The sequence below is a fragment of the Spea bombifrons genome, chromosome 4 (genome assembly GCF_027358695.1).
Source record: "Spea bombifrons isolate aSpeBom1 chromosome 4, aSpeBom1.2.pri, whole genome shotgun sequence".
In the NCBI taxonomy this organism is placed as follows: domain Eukaryota; kingdom Metazoa; phylum Chordata; class Amphibia; order Anura; family Pelobatidae; genus Spea; species Spea bombifrons.
Window position 1 is genome coordinate 20,445,930 of NC_071090.1, and position 15,230 is coordinate 20,461,159.

At 39.5% G+C, this 15,230-nt stretch overlaps 1 protein-coding gene across 1 annotated transcript in view; it reads left to right on the forward strand.

Annotated features, from left to right (window-relative positions):
* The window catches only part of SLC6A7 (solute carrier family 6 member 7), a 34,136-nt gene extending 30,190 nt beyond the window's left edge, over window positions 1–3,946 (forward strand). Inside the window, exon 14 of the mRNA XM_053464548.1 lies at window positions 3,009–3,946. Within this exon, the coding sequence (XP_053320523.1) occupies window positions 3,009–3,212 (204 nt within the window). The 3' untranslated portion in view covers window positions 3,213–3,946. The remainder of the gene's footprint in view (window positions 1–3,008) is intronic.
* The last annotated feature ends 11,284 nt before the right edge of the window (window positions 3,947–15,230 follow it).

A 15,230-nucleotide genomic window follows, 5' to 3' on the forward strand; every position in this document is an offset into this window, starting at 1 on the left:
GGTGGTATCCAATACCTGTTTCAGCAGTATATACAGTCTTATGTTAATAGGAGCAAGTTGCACTAGGCTAGTACCCCACTCCTCCCTCTGCACTTACCTTGGAGAAGGGGCTTCTCTAGTATCTAGCACTTATTTGTTGTATCCTGAGGCTGTGCCTTAAAAGGTTGTGTGGTGTGAGAGACAGATAATACTGAGATCACCGCCAGCTGAAGCAAGGACCCCTGGAATGTATAGAGACTCATAGGCCTTCTCAAGAGTTTGTGGCTTATGTATATGGACCAGATACTATTAAAATCACTAGCTACATCTGAACTGAAGCCTCTTTGCCTAATATGCACCCCCCCCTTGGGCCTGCTATCCTAAGCATAGCTTTTCTAGACCAACATATGTATTCTTAAAATAGTTTGCAATCTGCTTGCTGATGAATGGAACCATAAAGGATGGACATGTCTACAAAAGCCTGGAGAGATGCAGGTAATCACTGTAAGGAGGAGTGAGGTTCTGTCTTGTACCCCTCTTGAGCTGGTACAAGAGCCATGTGTTCGCATCAAGCATGGCTTTCACAGTTAAATGGGTTTATATGTGATCATGGTATGCCCTGTTGTTAATAAATAAGGCACTGAAAATAACTAGTGCTTTATTAACTTTATTTAACTTTTATGCTTTTTTTTATTTTATTTTATTTTAGCAACATTTTTCATTTTATGAAAGATTTTAGATAAGTTAATGCGGATCTTATATTCATACCGACTGTCTAATCTTAAGTGGGACAGTCCAGGTATTTCAGCCCTCTATGCCGAGCCATTTTGGTTTCCTGATTTGCAGTGGTGGTTAATGGGCTGCTTGTGGAGGTCCGAGGATTTCTCCCGAGCAGCCCACTGATCTGTAAAAATGACTGGGGTCTTTGCATCGGCAACACAGGCCTTTCATCCCAATTTGTCACTTCACAACCTACTCAAGCAAAACACCAGGATATGACATCATATCCTTGCATTCTGCTTCATTAGGTCACCAATACTTTGAGAGCTGTAAAGATGTGTATTGCAAACAGACAGGCCTCAATGATGTCACAGGACAACCAGCAAGTTTCAATTCTTTAAAACAGCGCCCTGGACTAGCCACATTTCTAGCCACTCATCTAATCTAAAATGGCAAATTGAAATGTTGTGGGGTTTGTACATCTAACAATGGATTACTAAAAAACATAAGTAAAGGTGTTCACAGGTTAAAATATTTGAAATCTAACATATAACATGCAATCATATAGAGCTTAGGAAAATTTTACATAGGGATGGTCAGTTTGTCCGTAAAAAAAAAAAAAGCATCAGTGAAAACAGAAAAAAGTATTCTTTTGTACTATTATTTAGGTAATATAAAATTGTAATAATATCACATTTACAGTAAGCAGTTCCTAAATGTTAAAAACCCACCTCATGTGTTTATCATGAGAGCAGCCCTTGAAATCTTAGGTTGAATACTCCTCCTCATTAAATTATGTAATCTTTATTGTTAAATTGCTGATTGTTGATGATTTTAGAATGAGTAAGTAGAGGAGAATTACACCGATTAACAAACAAAAAGCACAAGCTAAAGGTAATTTTAATAAATTATTTTTTGGAGGTTGAATTAAAAAATAAATAATATTTTTGAATAGATGAAGCTTATCACAGCTAACTCTCAGCTTTTGTCATTGTTGGAAAAATTCCATCTGAATCCCTCCGCAGAAACGTTATTTTAAATGGGATAATCAATAAATAGACAGCAGGACGTTCAGTAACATGTTCGGTGGACTTAGCAGTAAGTGAGGCTAATGAGTCTGTACACTGACGTAGCCGGGTTTTAATGAGCTTCTGTAGAAGCTGTAAGCAGACGGAGGGGGGAGGCCAAGCACTGCTGTTCCTATCAAAAGCTGGGCACAGATTATAGTTTTATAGAACAATTAAGTAGTGTCAAATAGTAATTTAGCATTTGCAAAACTGTTCAAATTAGGCAAAGTTTGCTGTATGTATAATACTATCGTTATTGGAAATCGAGCAATTCCTCTGCCACCAAAGAAGGGCAGTAAGGTAAAAAATAGGGGAAACAAGGAAAAATAATCAAGCAAAACCTTTAAATAGCATGGCAGAATAGGCGTGATGGGAGCAAAAGCATTTGTGAGCAGGTCCACAGTTTTGGCATCAGGCAGCTGCATAAAATAAACTTTAAGCCAGCCTGTGTGTGCTGAGCCCCCAGGAGTAATATGGAGAGTGTAGATGCTACTCCAATTGGTCGCCTCATCCCCCTTTAATAGCACAAGATGATTGGTAGTCCATTCTAATAGTATAACATTGGAAAGGTATGAGGCCCTCTGATTGGTTGCTGTTTAAAGAACTGGCTCTCTCCCTATAGGCCCACCTATATTTATTGTAAACCCTCATTTTTATTGTCTTGTCTGAATTCCTTCTATTAATTATTTTATGCGTGTTTTATTGCTCTCCTTTAATTTGTACTGGATAAAAGGCTCTGTTGTTCCCTTATAAACAGTTGTTATACCTCTTAACCACTTCTCATGCAAGTTCTTGGTGGGCTAAAGGCCTCACAAATAACTATATTACTTACCACACAGCTGCAAGCAGTAGAAGAGCTTCTAAGAGACTTTGGAGTTAGAAGAATGGTCGGGGTGTGTTAGCTGCAAGTTAATGCTGATAAATGTAAAATAATGAACTTGGAACATAAAAATCCCAAGGCAGAATATAGCATTGGGGCACTGTTCTGTTAGTGACAAGCAAAAAGCATTGGAAAAAGTAAGGAGGGTGGTAGGTTCTATAGCTAGAGGCATTAGAAGCACAAAGAGCGAGGAACACAGAGGAGACACACAAAATGTACATTTTAAAAATATTAATAAACGTTATGGAGATTGAGCAACTGTAGCTTGTGTATTTCTTTGGGCCACAACCCCCAGCATGCTTTCAAAGTTATATATAAATGTTTCAGATAATTAACATATTTATGTTGACCTCTCCCCCCAGAGAATACAACAAGCCATCCGACCAGCTATGGACTGGGGTCCTTCCCTTGAAGAAAACAGGACAGGCATGTATGTGAACACATTGGCTGGCAGTCAGTCACCCAAACCACTGATGGTCCACATGCGGAAATATGGAGGAATAACAAGTTATGAGAACACAGCTATTGAAGTTGACAAAGAGATAGAAAAGGAATCCATGATGTGATGTTGAAGAGTGAGGCAGTGGAACTCAGTAAGATAATGAGGCCTCTCTCCCTCCAGGGCTGGATCATGCTTCCCATACAAAGGACCTAACTATCCTTAGTAATGTGCCCAACCTGGCCTCTCCAGAAAGAGGTCTTAGATTAAAACATGCTATCACCTGGTAGCTCTTTGTTTGGTTTGTGGTTGTCCTATTTTGGTAATGTCACAAAATTTGTGACTCTGTGTGTACACGTTTTTGTGCTTGGGTGAACCCCTGTTACCTTAATGTCCTTTTTTAGGATGTATTAGTACAGGTGACCACAAATGTGTTGATGGTGTTACTAAAGTTTTTAATACAGACAATGTCCGGATATAGGGATCAAATAATTAACCCAGTTTTACAAAACATAACTTGCAGATGTTTGTCATAGACCTTTTTGTTGCATCTTCATGTTTAGTCATGGTGAGGTTTTTTTAAAAGCACCAGTCCCTAGTGATATGAATGTAACATATGACTTCAAAGGGCTTTATCAGGTAAATATTTTTCTAGGCTGGAAGCAGAACCATAGGTAGTTACCCCACCCATATTTCCATAGTTCCTTTAGACTGGAAGAAAGCTATTATGCCTTGGAGCTGTCCAGACTGGTTCCATGATAGAATTGCCGGGTGGACAGCTCCAGACAGATATAGCAGTGTCCAGCTCTGCTAATGCTCTAACTTTATCTGCCTTCATCCTGCCATGATCTCTAATTGTCTAAATCAGACTTCCCTACCATTCTCATTCCTCGCAGCTAACCCATGCAAGATGAATGGGATAACCTTTTTTTTTCGCAACAAATTGCATACCTTTCTTCTAGACTAAATGTACGTATTTTTACTACCCAGTGTATGTCTATCAGTATTACGTAAATACCAGATCACAGATTAGAAACAAGTATAAGAGGTGCAAGATTTGGTCTTTATTCTTTATTTGATTATAGGAAGATAGGAGGAAGTGGAAGCCTAGAAGGTGGGAATGAGAGGTAGTGGAATTTATGTTTAACATTGTAGCAATATTATGTATTAATGTTAGTATGTACTTTAGCGTTGGTAACAGTCTTCCAACAATAGATGCCAAGTAACACTTTTTTGTTTCACAGTTAGGGATATTTTGTTTAGCAATAGATGGAGAGGAAGACATCTTCAACAGCAAGGTTTGTTTCATATTATATGTAAATTCTAGTGAGAAAAATAATTCTTGCCATGTTAATTAAACATCATGTAATGGTTGCTCAGAGGAACCTTAAAGTGTAGATTGACTTTTGCATAATTCGTTTACTGGGGTCTCAGGAGGTACAGATGCAATCAGTAGTAAAGCTCCAAGAGTCTGGTCTTTATGTACCCTCTGTGATTTCCATATACTGTCATCACAGTTCTCTTTGTATTTGTCCCCTGAGGTGAGTGAACCATTCGATAACCCATTAAGCGTAATTGTTGAAGCATAAAAATTGGTGAATAGTACATTTGGGAGATCTGTGCCACTTAGGCTGAAGTTTTCTATGTCTCCCCAGTAAATGTCAGGGACAACCCCAGTAACAAACATACCAAGTAGTGATTTGGGGTCCCCTAGCAGTATTAGACTTAATAACATTTATGCACTTTTATCCTGGGTAGGTCTGGCACCCTCTGACCCGGGGGTCAAGTAAAGCACATGGGCTGTTTGGACCCCAACACACTCACGTTTATGTTAACATACACGTACTCCTATTTAACACACATTTACACACTCATGCTCACACCTCCTCACACAAACACATTCATGCTCACACACACACAAGCACACATACAAATTCATGCTCACACACATACATGCTTACACACAAACACACACAAATTCATGCTCACATACACATTTTGTATGTTAGTGTAAGTTTGTGTTAGCGTGAGTGTGTTGGGGGGACAAGGCTTTACTTGCCCTCTGGGCCAGAGGGTACCCAACCTCCCCAGGATCACACACATACACATGCATGCTCACACTTACATATTTATGCTCACACACTTACACATTCATGCTTTTACACAAACCCTTACACATACATGCTCACACACAAACACTAACACATACATGATAACACACAAACACACTTATACATACATCCTCATTCTAACATACATACATTCATGAATACTACCTCCCACTATCTTCCCTTACCTCGCTTGCAGTTTTCTTTCTGGACAGCTTGGTCCAAGTCTGAGCAATCCTTTGTAAATCATTTTGGACCCAGCCATGCACTGCGTTCCTGTCCCCCTGGGGCAACGCAATAGTGTAGTGCAATGCCCATTCGAAGAACAGTTTGCCAATTGATCATCTTAAAGAAGCAAGGCCCTAGACAAATGCCATAAAGCATTTTTGTTTCTTTTTTTCCGCGTTCATTTTCAGCTAATGAATTTAGTTTCCAGACCATTAGGCTCGAACAGAATTCGGGGGCCTTTTTTCATATTCAAGGGTATTCCAAAACGGGGAAGTCCCTGATACCTGGACTCATGTCTTATTATAGATTAAAAAAAATAAATAAAAAAGGTTTCCCCAGAGTTAGGGCTGTCAAAGAGGTGCAGGAGCTGCAGAAGTAGTAGGGCCTGGGCAGGCTGACACCGGCAGATGATGACACTACATCTCCTCCAATGCACCCTACAACAGTAAATGTTTTGCACCAAAATAAACTATTAATTAACCGGCAGTATGGTAGGTGAGCCATGAGACTCAATCTCAGCCTCTGCTAAACTAACTATCACTGTCTCACACTCCAACTCCCATCAGTCTGTAACTGCTGCTTCTGACAAGTTAAAATGGCGTCAGCACACTTACATATCTAATGCTTGCCCCTTCCCCTTGTAAATGCAGATTTAAAAAAATAAGGAAAAGCTCTCACAGGTTGTTGGACCCACCGATCAAAGCAATTACCATCAATTAGACCACCTCTCATATTTTGGCTACTTGTACCTATCAGTCATTGATATCTACCCCCCCACCTACCTCATCAATGAGCGCCAAAACAGCTTGTAATGGCACCAAAATGGCTTGTAACGGTGGCAGCTACACAAGGCAAGGAATGGATGAATCATGCTGAATTTTCTGAACTGGCAATTTTCGTTTGCACAACTGTACTATAAAACAAACTTAAAAATGTGGAGGTTTCATTGGCTGAGTTCAGTGTGTTCAGCATTGCATATTTGTAGATAATTTTTAATCATTTCTGTGATAAAGGTCTGGTTAAAAAATACAGTAGGATATCAACTTTATTTATCAATAAAAAACATCTGGGATTGCAAAAATTATTTAAATTTATTATATTGTTTTATGCATAGAGTAATATTTGGAATACATTCTGTTGGATAAAATAACTATTTAGTTACTCTTTCCTAACCCTCATCCAGAGAGTGTTTTTCTGCCGAGTTCAATGTTATTTATTTTTTTATTATTGGACAGTATTTTCATGAAATATATGTGTATATTTATTCACAGAATGGGCATCTCTGTAACATATCCTTTATGTTATTATCAGATTATATTTTGATGTATGTGTTTAGAACAATCTAATTATCTGTTCTGTTTCTTTTTTCACATTAATTAAATGTTTATTATACTCATTATTATTTTGGACTTTCGGATTATTTTGAGAATTTGTCTGTTCACGTCATCGTTGTGAGATATTATAACGCAGTCACTTACAGTACTTGTAATTTCCAGTTGATTTTACAGTGAAGCATCAGAGTTTTTGAAACAACTAAATTAATTAATTGACACTACCTTGAGCTTATGTATTTTCTTTACCAGCGTAATTGTTTTGGAGGTTAACTTTATGGAACTAACCTCAGCAGCAGCCTGTGACTGGGCCAGCATTATCTTTTTGTCCAGGAGTCCTCACCTTGCTCCCCTTAGAGGGAAGCGAGGTGAGTCTGGCAAAGCCAATCAGCTGCTTAACAATAATATGATTATTTTAATGGAATATCTTCATATGGCCCTTTATCAGCAACCACCACTCCTTTGTTCCAATGGCACATTGTGTTTGCTAAACCTAGTTTAAGTTTAAAAGGTTAATTGATCATTAGAAAACCATTTTATGTTTTCCATGAAAACAGCTAAGTGATCCCAAACCTTTGAACAGTAGTGTATATTGATTTTTTTTAAAAAAAATGTAAACAACATTCAATAGGTCTATTTAGTATATAAATCGTTATAGTTAAGCTAATGGTGGGCCTGCTTATATTGAGGCAGCGAGGTAGACTGTCAAACAAAGGGAAAAAAAGCTTATCAAAATAGTTCCGCAATCTCTCTGAAACCTATACTTGGATGGCAACTAACTACTAGGTAGGGTGTCCACATGTCCTGGATGCCTTGGGACAATCACACATTTTGAGGAACTGTCCTGGGCACCTTTATTCCAGGCCAACGTAGTGTCTAATCAGGACACAGGCTGCACGGGTGGTTCACAGAGGCTACACTCTTATGTGGAAATGCTCCAGAAGGCCTGTTAATGAAGCTGGAAAGTGGATGAAGAAAGAAGAAATAAGAAGAGACGAGAGTAGAAGCTGAGCTGCAGGAGAAGAAGACAGGGAAGCAGAAGTAGTCGGCGGAGAAGAAAGGAAGATATTAAGAGAGAGCGTGAGAAAGTGTCAGTGAGATTGAAAAAGCAACAAAATGCAAACAAAAATGGTGATGTGGGATATAGGAGATATGGTTTACCACCGTCAATGTCTGGCTTAGTATATAGTGATGGAAGTTATGGTGTACCACCATCAGTGCCTGGCTCAGTATATGGGAGTGATGATGGGAGTTATGCTGTACCACTGTCAGTTTCTGGCTCTGTATATAGTGATGGGAATTAGGCTTTACCACCAACAATGTCTAGCTCAGTATATGGTGATACAAGTCAAGCTGTACCACCTTTTGTGTATGACTCACTATGTAGGAGTCATTCTGTACCACTGTCTCTTTCTGGCTCACTCTATAATGATAGGGGTAATGCCATACCACCGCCTGTGGCAATGCACTCATGTAAATAAGTAGGAAACTAAGTGTCCCTGAATGCCAGTTAGAAAATAGGTTAACTTGTTACTAGGCCTCTGGCACTGTTCTTTGATCTTTGGTAGAGGGAATAGTGGTGTTTTCTACCACCATTTTCCACCTTGGACCACATCCTTAGGTCTGGCTTCTCCAAATAAATACATAGACATTATGATGTAGTTGCCCCCCCCCTCTTTGCAGCTATAACAGCTTTCACTCTTCCACAAATCTTGGAGTGTTTCTGTTGAAATATATGCCCATTCATCCAGTAGATCATTTGTGAGGTCAGGCACTGATGTGGGACAAGAAGGAGCTTGCAATCTCCGTTCCAGTTCATCCCAAAGATGAGGTTGAAGTTAGGTTCTCTTACACCAAACTCATCCAACCATGTCTTCATAGAGTCATGCTGGAATAGAAAAGAGCCTTTTCCCAAACAAAGTTGGAAGCATCACATTGTTCAAAATGTCTCGGTATGCTCAAGAGAACTTCATGCTTTTTCTACAAGTCCCTTATACACATAAAAAATGTGTTCCTCACCTGTCAATATTTGCTAGGAAGTAGCCAGGCAAAAGTTAATTTTCTTGGGATAATACATGGCACATGTATGAGTGTGAGTGAGTGCTGTGTGATTGGCTGCTAACTTGTGTTTTCTTTGTCACAGCAGGTGGGTGGGGTTTCCTTGCCGGTTAGTGATTGTAAGGTATTGAAAGTTGATGTTGCAGTTGGTAAGTTGGGTCTCAATGGTCCCCTAACCTCTTATGTGGTAAGGTTGATGACTATGGCCATGCCCATCGAGGTTAAGGTCGGCTGGTGGTTAGTACTGGTTGGTGGACAGTGTATGGAACTGTCAGAGGTAACGGACAAGGGGACTGGCAAGGACAGTTCAAGGGCGGATCCTGAGCCTGACCTCGGGAGGGCACTCACATTAACACCCAGACATTCACACTGACGCACGCACCCAGACATTCACACCAACACAACTAGACATTCAGCACTCACATACACACTCAGAAACATAGCACTAACATCCATCCCAGACCCATGGGACTGTTTAGGTTTCGGTACTGTTTTAGGTTGTGTTATGTTATTTATTTATGCATTAATGGTTTGTGTTGATGTTATATGAAGGTTGTATTTGGTAATAGGCTAATACAATACGATGTGTGAGTTAATAAAGCTGTAGCCTGTTATCATCCATACAGCGGTGTCTGTGGTTATTTGGGGTAGGTGGGGTTTGGTCTCTGGTGGACTGGTAAGTATGCATAGCACGGTCCCAACTGCGTTCATTCATGCATGTATGTTTTAAAAGTGGTTTGCGGTCATTTAGCTAATAACTTGCGCTGGTAAACATTAAAAGGTACAAAACTGCGTGTAGTATGCCCTTTTCTACCTATCCACTGAATGTAGCTGTGCACATTCATATGTATAGAAGCCTGTGTACTGTACATTGCACCAATACTGTTAAGCACACCTAAAATGCATAAGATTGGCAGGACATAAAAAATCACAGAATGCTTCTTATGTATGAAAAGTAGTTGTTTTATTATGTATATTGGTCTGCTGTTTGAGCTGAGGTAGGTAAGGATAGCAGAGCTTGTAAAACATACAAATAAGCATTACAGTTTACAGGGCCAAGGTAGAAAAACAAACTATTCACATATATTTAATACATCAATAAACTAGAAAACCGTATTTTTACCTTATACTTGAAAAGAAAGGTTTGTATAATCATTATGTTTGTGTGTTTCAATGAAAAAAGTGACCTTACTTACCCACCTCCCATCACTACCTCCTTGCTCTCTTTGGCAGTACAAGTTATGGTAGGATCCAAAAAAGGCTGCTGGGACCTCACTGTTGGAAATTCCTACATGTTAAAGTTTAACTTTTGAAAAAAGTGGTTGAAGGATGCAAGAAATTATGATGTGTGATTTTGTACAGGAATAAGGGTGAAAGCAGGACTAACGTAACAGATAGGAATAACAGATACACAATGTAATGGAAAGGCTGATTGGAAGAGGCACTAAGGGGCACCTGAACTAAAACACAGAAGAAAATACACGGGATTGCAGTGTTGGGCAACTAAACAATATGGTAAAGGAAAGGGATAAGGAAGTTGGGGAATGCGAGTACTTTCCACCTACCATCATATCTGTAGCAGTTTGTAAAATCTTTATTTTAGAATTGACACAAATGAAGCCAATAATAATGAACTGTGTGTGGTACCATAGCCCATTAAATACATACATTTTTCTATATGTGTTCATTTTGAGAGGTAAAAGCACCAAGAGGTCATTAAAAGCTGTTTTCCAAAAAGCCATTGCGGATTCTACACAATCTGGATTAAAGGAACTTTAATGGATGCAGTGAAATGGATGAATGTCCACCTATGCCCTCCTGTGCCAGTGCAATAAACCCTTTTGAGAGACATAGAACAATTTGTGCCTTTCCCTTCTGTCCTGTGGGATGGAGGGAGATAACATTATTTTAAACATTAAAAGTTGACCCTTCCTATTCCCCCATTTTTAAGTTCCTCAGCTAGAGGGATGAGGTCCATCCAATGTACATTTGGCTACCAGAAGTGTGGATTGTGAAAACAAAGATAGTAAAGACACTTATTTACCACACCCAAGATAGCGGCTCCAGACATGTGCTGTAGGCAGTAGGCATACACAAACATTCTTGTGGCCTAATGCAGGTGAACACAATAGGTAAGTTGTGCTTACATATGCCCCACATAGGTAAACCTAGAGGTAGCTCGCCCCAACCTGGGTTTTTAGGGGCTCTTGAGACTTGAGCTGGCTTACCTTACCCATATAGGAGGCAACCGTAAAGGAGAATCATTCGCAGTATACACAATTCTCAAAAGGCTTGAATGTTTTTTCAGTATTTCCAATATCGAATGGTTCTGTACCAATTAAAGAACAAGTGTTAGGACCTGGTTTGGTATCCAAAATAGAAGTCCAGGGCAGGCGTGGTGCAACATGGTAAAGGTGAGAAGATTCCAAGAAAAGTCTAGATACAGTCCAAAAGTCAATAGGCAAACTATGGTCAAACAGGTAACAATCCAGGGTTCGAGGCAGCAGACAAATAGCATAAATGAGCAAAGATCCAAAGTCCAAGACAGGCAGCAGTCAAATAGCAAAAACAGGTAACACTCCAGGGGTCGAGGCAGGTAGCGGTTCAAAGGGTAAATAGGGCAAAAAGCACAGCGGTAGGGACACACTGTATCAGGTAGGTAGCACCAGGATATCTGAGCATAGGTAACAGGGACACTTGGGGCTTTATAGGGCATGTGGGTATGTCTTACCGTGTGATGACACTAGCAATGCCCCTTAACCAGTGCCCAGCCAGAGGACACATGGGGGGCCGTGTTGGAGCTTTAAAGCTTGGCTCTTCTCCCTCATTTTGCACCAAGACAAGCCCTCTGGCTTGCCTACCGGCGCCATGTTTCTCGTCGCAGGAGCAATCTCTTGGGCGAGGAGGGTCCCGGAGACAAGGCAACCCGCCAGGGCTCAGTGCCTACCACCCGAAGGTAAGTGCGAGGATGGGTCGCAGGACCCGCAAACGACAACAAGTCTCATCCTCAGCCTCTTATAGGCTCTAAACGCATAAATTGAGGGTATAACCACATGGGATGACTTATGTTTTAGTAGCATGATAAAAAAAACAGGAGTAGTTCTAGCTTTTTTTTTAACAGCAATAATGATTTGGGGCGTCCCATTTGTAATGCAAGTGTTTAATTATACATTATCCTCTATTTAAGAAAAACAATACATGATAGAGATATAGCTTCATTAAGATTCTCTATCTTGTCTCTGGTTTCTGAGTGGGAATGAATTTATAAGCCATGATGGAAGAGCAGAAGGTGCAAGGTCTGCATGGCAGCACCTTATGATGGTTGGAAAGAAGATAATCAACCATCTCCACTGACCTGGAGCAAGGAGCACAAGAATGCCAGATAAGCCAGAAGATGTTGCACACTCCATAAATGTTTGCAATCAAGTGCAGCTGACAGTTATAATTGTTTTAAAAATCTGAAATGAAATGCTTAGGGCTTTTGCTATATCTATCTAATCTATCTATCCATCTATCTATCTATCTAGCTAGCTATCTATCTATCTATCTATACATTATATTTTCATAAAGACACACTGCGTTTACTGTTATCACGAGTTAGTTGAAGAGAGCCTGGAATCCAGGTAACATGAGTCAGTTAATCTATGAAGTTACATATCTTCCTCAATGTTTAATTAGAAAACACTGCATTTCTCAGCAGATTGTGAAAGGCGGAAGGTAGACGCGCTCTCTCTTTGCCAAGAGGTGATGGGAAATGCCTGTGTGTGTTGGGTGGCTCTGGGAACCCATGGTAGCTCAGGGAAGGAAGGTTTAATGATTAGCACCCTGCAATAAAAATATAGTTTATGGAAAGTTTGGTTTATTGCAGTGCAAAGGCAATAAAGATTTATAGGTGGAATTAAGCCCTCACTCTGACCTTGGCGCTGTTTACACTGGAAGATCTTGTCACAGTTTAGTCACATCAGGTGGCTGCCATTGGGCAGTTTCATGGCCATCTGTTAGCTGATTGGTCTTTACACCAAGATGGACACATGGGAATGACGAGGCTTATTTACTCTAATAATTTAATAATAGTTTCTTTTGTTTGCTATCTTGTGGAACCCTTCACTAGCCCAAATACTGACCTGAAGCCATTCATTAATTTACTTTTACAAGTTGAACATACACTATGTGGGCAAAAGCACAGAGCCCTGACCTCAACTCTCCACTGGAAGGGGGATTGTGAGCCAGGACTACTTGTACAACATCAGTGCCTGACCTTGCAAATGCTCTACTGGACGAATGAGCAAAAATCCCACAAAGACAGTCCAAAAATCATGTGGAAAGCCTTCCCAGAAGAGTAGAAGCTGTTATAGCTGCAAAAGGGGACATCAACTTCATATTAATATCTATGTATTTAGACTGTCTCTGTTGGTGTAATGGTCAGGTGTCCCAATATTTGTATCCATATAGTGTAATTTAAGTTCATTTTTTTAAACTGGGTATTTGGTGGGGGATCTTTTTATATAAAATAAGCTTCAAAGCTTATTGGAAAGCAGATCTTACATTTACCATGTTCTTCTTCTTTTTAAGGTATTTTAATTAAGATTTTCTAACTCTCAGATAACATCTGCTTTCAACAGTATAGCCTGGACACCCAAGGCAAACTTTCTTCTGATTTTCAAATATTCTCTTTTATTCCATAAAACAATAGGAGAATAGCCAGTGATGGTCCACTGGCTCCAAACACTCAAAACTTTAAGTCATCCTACTGGTGCCTATTCCTATAAATCCCAGCTTTACATAGCAGTATCACTGTTTTTAGGTGTTCTCTATGAAACATATAGACTTCCAAAATGTGATTTTTATATGAATATGAACATTTAAACATCACTGGGACAAGCATAGACAAAACATGGGTTGGGCTGAGACATACATGAATCAATATATCACTTCCCTATTCATATCGGGGGGGGGGAATGTCATAGTCATAGGTACCATTATTAGAACATTATAAATGCAGGGTTTTTTCCGTTTTCAGTGAATTAGTAGTGTCTTCAATAGTATTACCTCCAACATAAAAAATCGGAGTATATTTGTGTAGTTTCGTTTTGGTGTATATTGGCTTTTGTTTAGACCCTAACACTTCCTCATATCCAGAGCTAGCGGGGTTCCAATTAACAGGCCCTGCGGTATTCATCACGAGCTGAACACCATGGTAGCTTTGGATTCTTAGTATTATCTGCAGTCAGAAAGGAGCACTTTTGAAACCGTTTAATAATAGATTCCGGTGACTCAGATATATCCCTGGAGCAGCCGCTGCTATAAAACTCACAATATCATTTCTGAACCAAACCCCATGAGTTTTATTCATTTTCACTAATAGTTTAGTTCAACAAGATAACAGAAAAATGGAGCCCCAAAGATCCAAAATGTGGGTGGACCAGTTAAAACAAATTACCACAGAGAACATTCTACGTGGAATAAAGAAAAGTAGTAAAATTGCAGTGGAGTTGCTCTATATTTGATAATGATATCACTATGTTGTATTGTAGAGAAAAAAATTGTAGATTATGTAAGCGTATATTAGCAAATTTTGTGACTTTGACGTGAGGACACACATGCCTTTCCGTTATTTTTAATTTCTAATCACTCACAAATAACCTTTATTTTACTGCATTAGAAGTGTTAGCATGTGCGGCAATGTAATCTTAGTCGAGTCTGGTCAGTAGAGTTAACACAATCCCTAACTCGACTCCCTAACTGACCAATCAACTTCTTTCCCTCCCTTGCCATTCATTCTGGGTGATATTGTGAGTGAGATCCTCTTATATGCACAAATGGTCCAATGTCCTGTGTCCAGTCCAGTCCTACACGAAACCTTTTTAGGCATCTCTTCCAATATTTATGTTGCACTTAAGTTCTGATAACACTAAGACACTAATACATATATTTTGGGAAACGAATAATTATCCATTGCCATGCATACTAATTGGCTAGAATAAACTGAAAATACTTTTGGCAGGTTAAGCTGGGTTATTTTTTATTACCAGCCATTATTTCAATATCACCATAATTCACTGATCCCAAGAAACAGTTTACTAACATTCATTACGCTCGTTCTCATGCATGCATTTTTTATCAACTAAGATAAGCCTTGCTGTACCTGGTACGTGGGGAGCATGCAAGGAGCATAATAGATAAGTAGCGTGGAAAATGGGAATGTCTTAGGTAATGACAATTATATGACTTACCGTATTTATAAAGGTAAACTGTATATTTGTTTTAATAAATGTGGTTTGGGGCCTGGAGGATTCACAAGAATGACACCAAACAGGTCACTTACGGTCACAGGTTAAAATGGACACTAGGACTGTATTAAAGACTTTGCCAATAAAGCAATAAATCCTTGGTCTAGCCAGACAGTGTAGACCAAGGTTG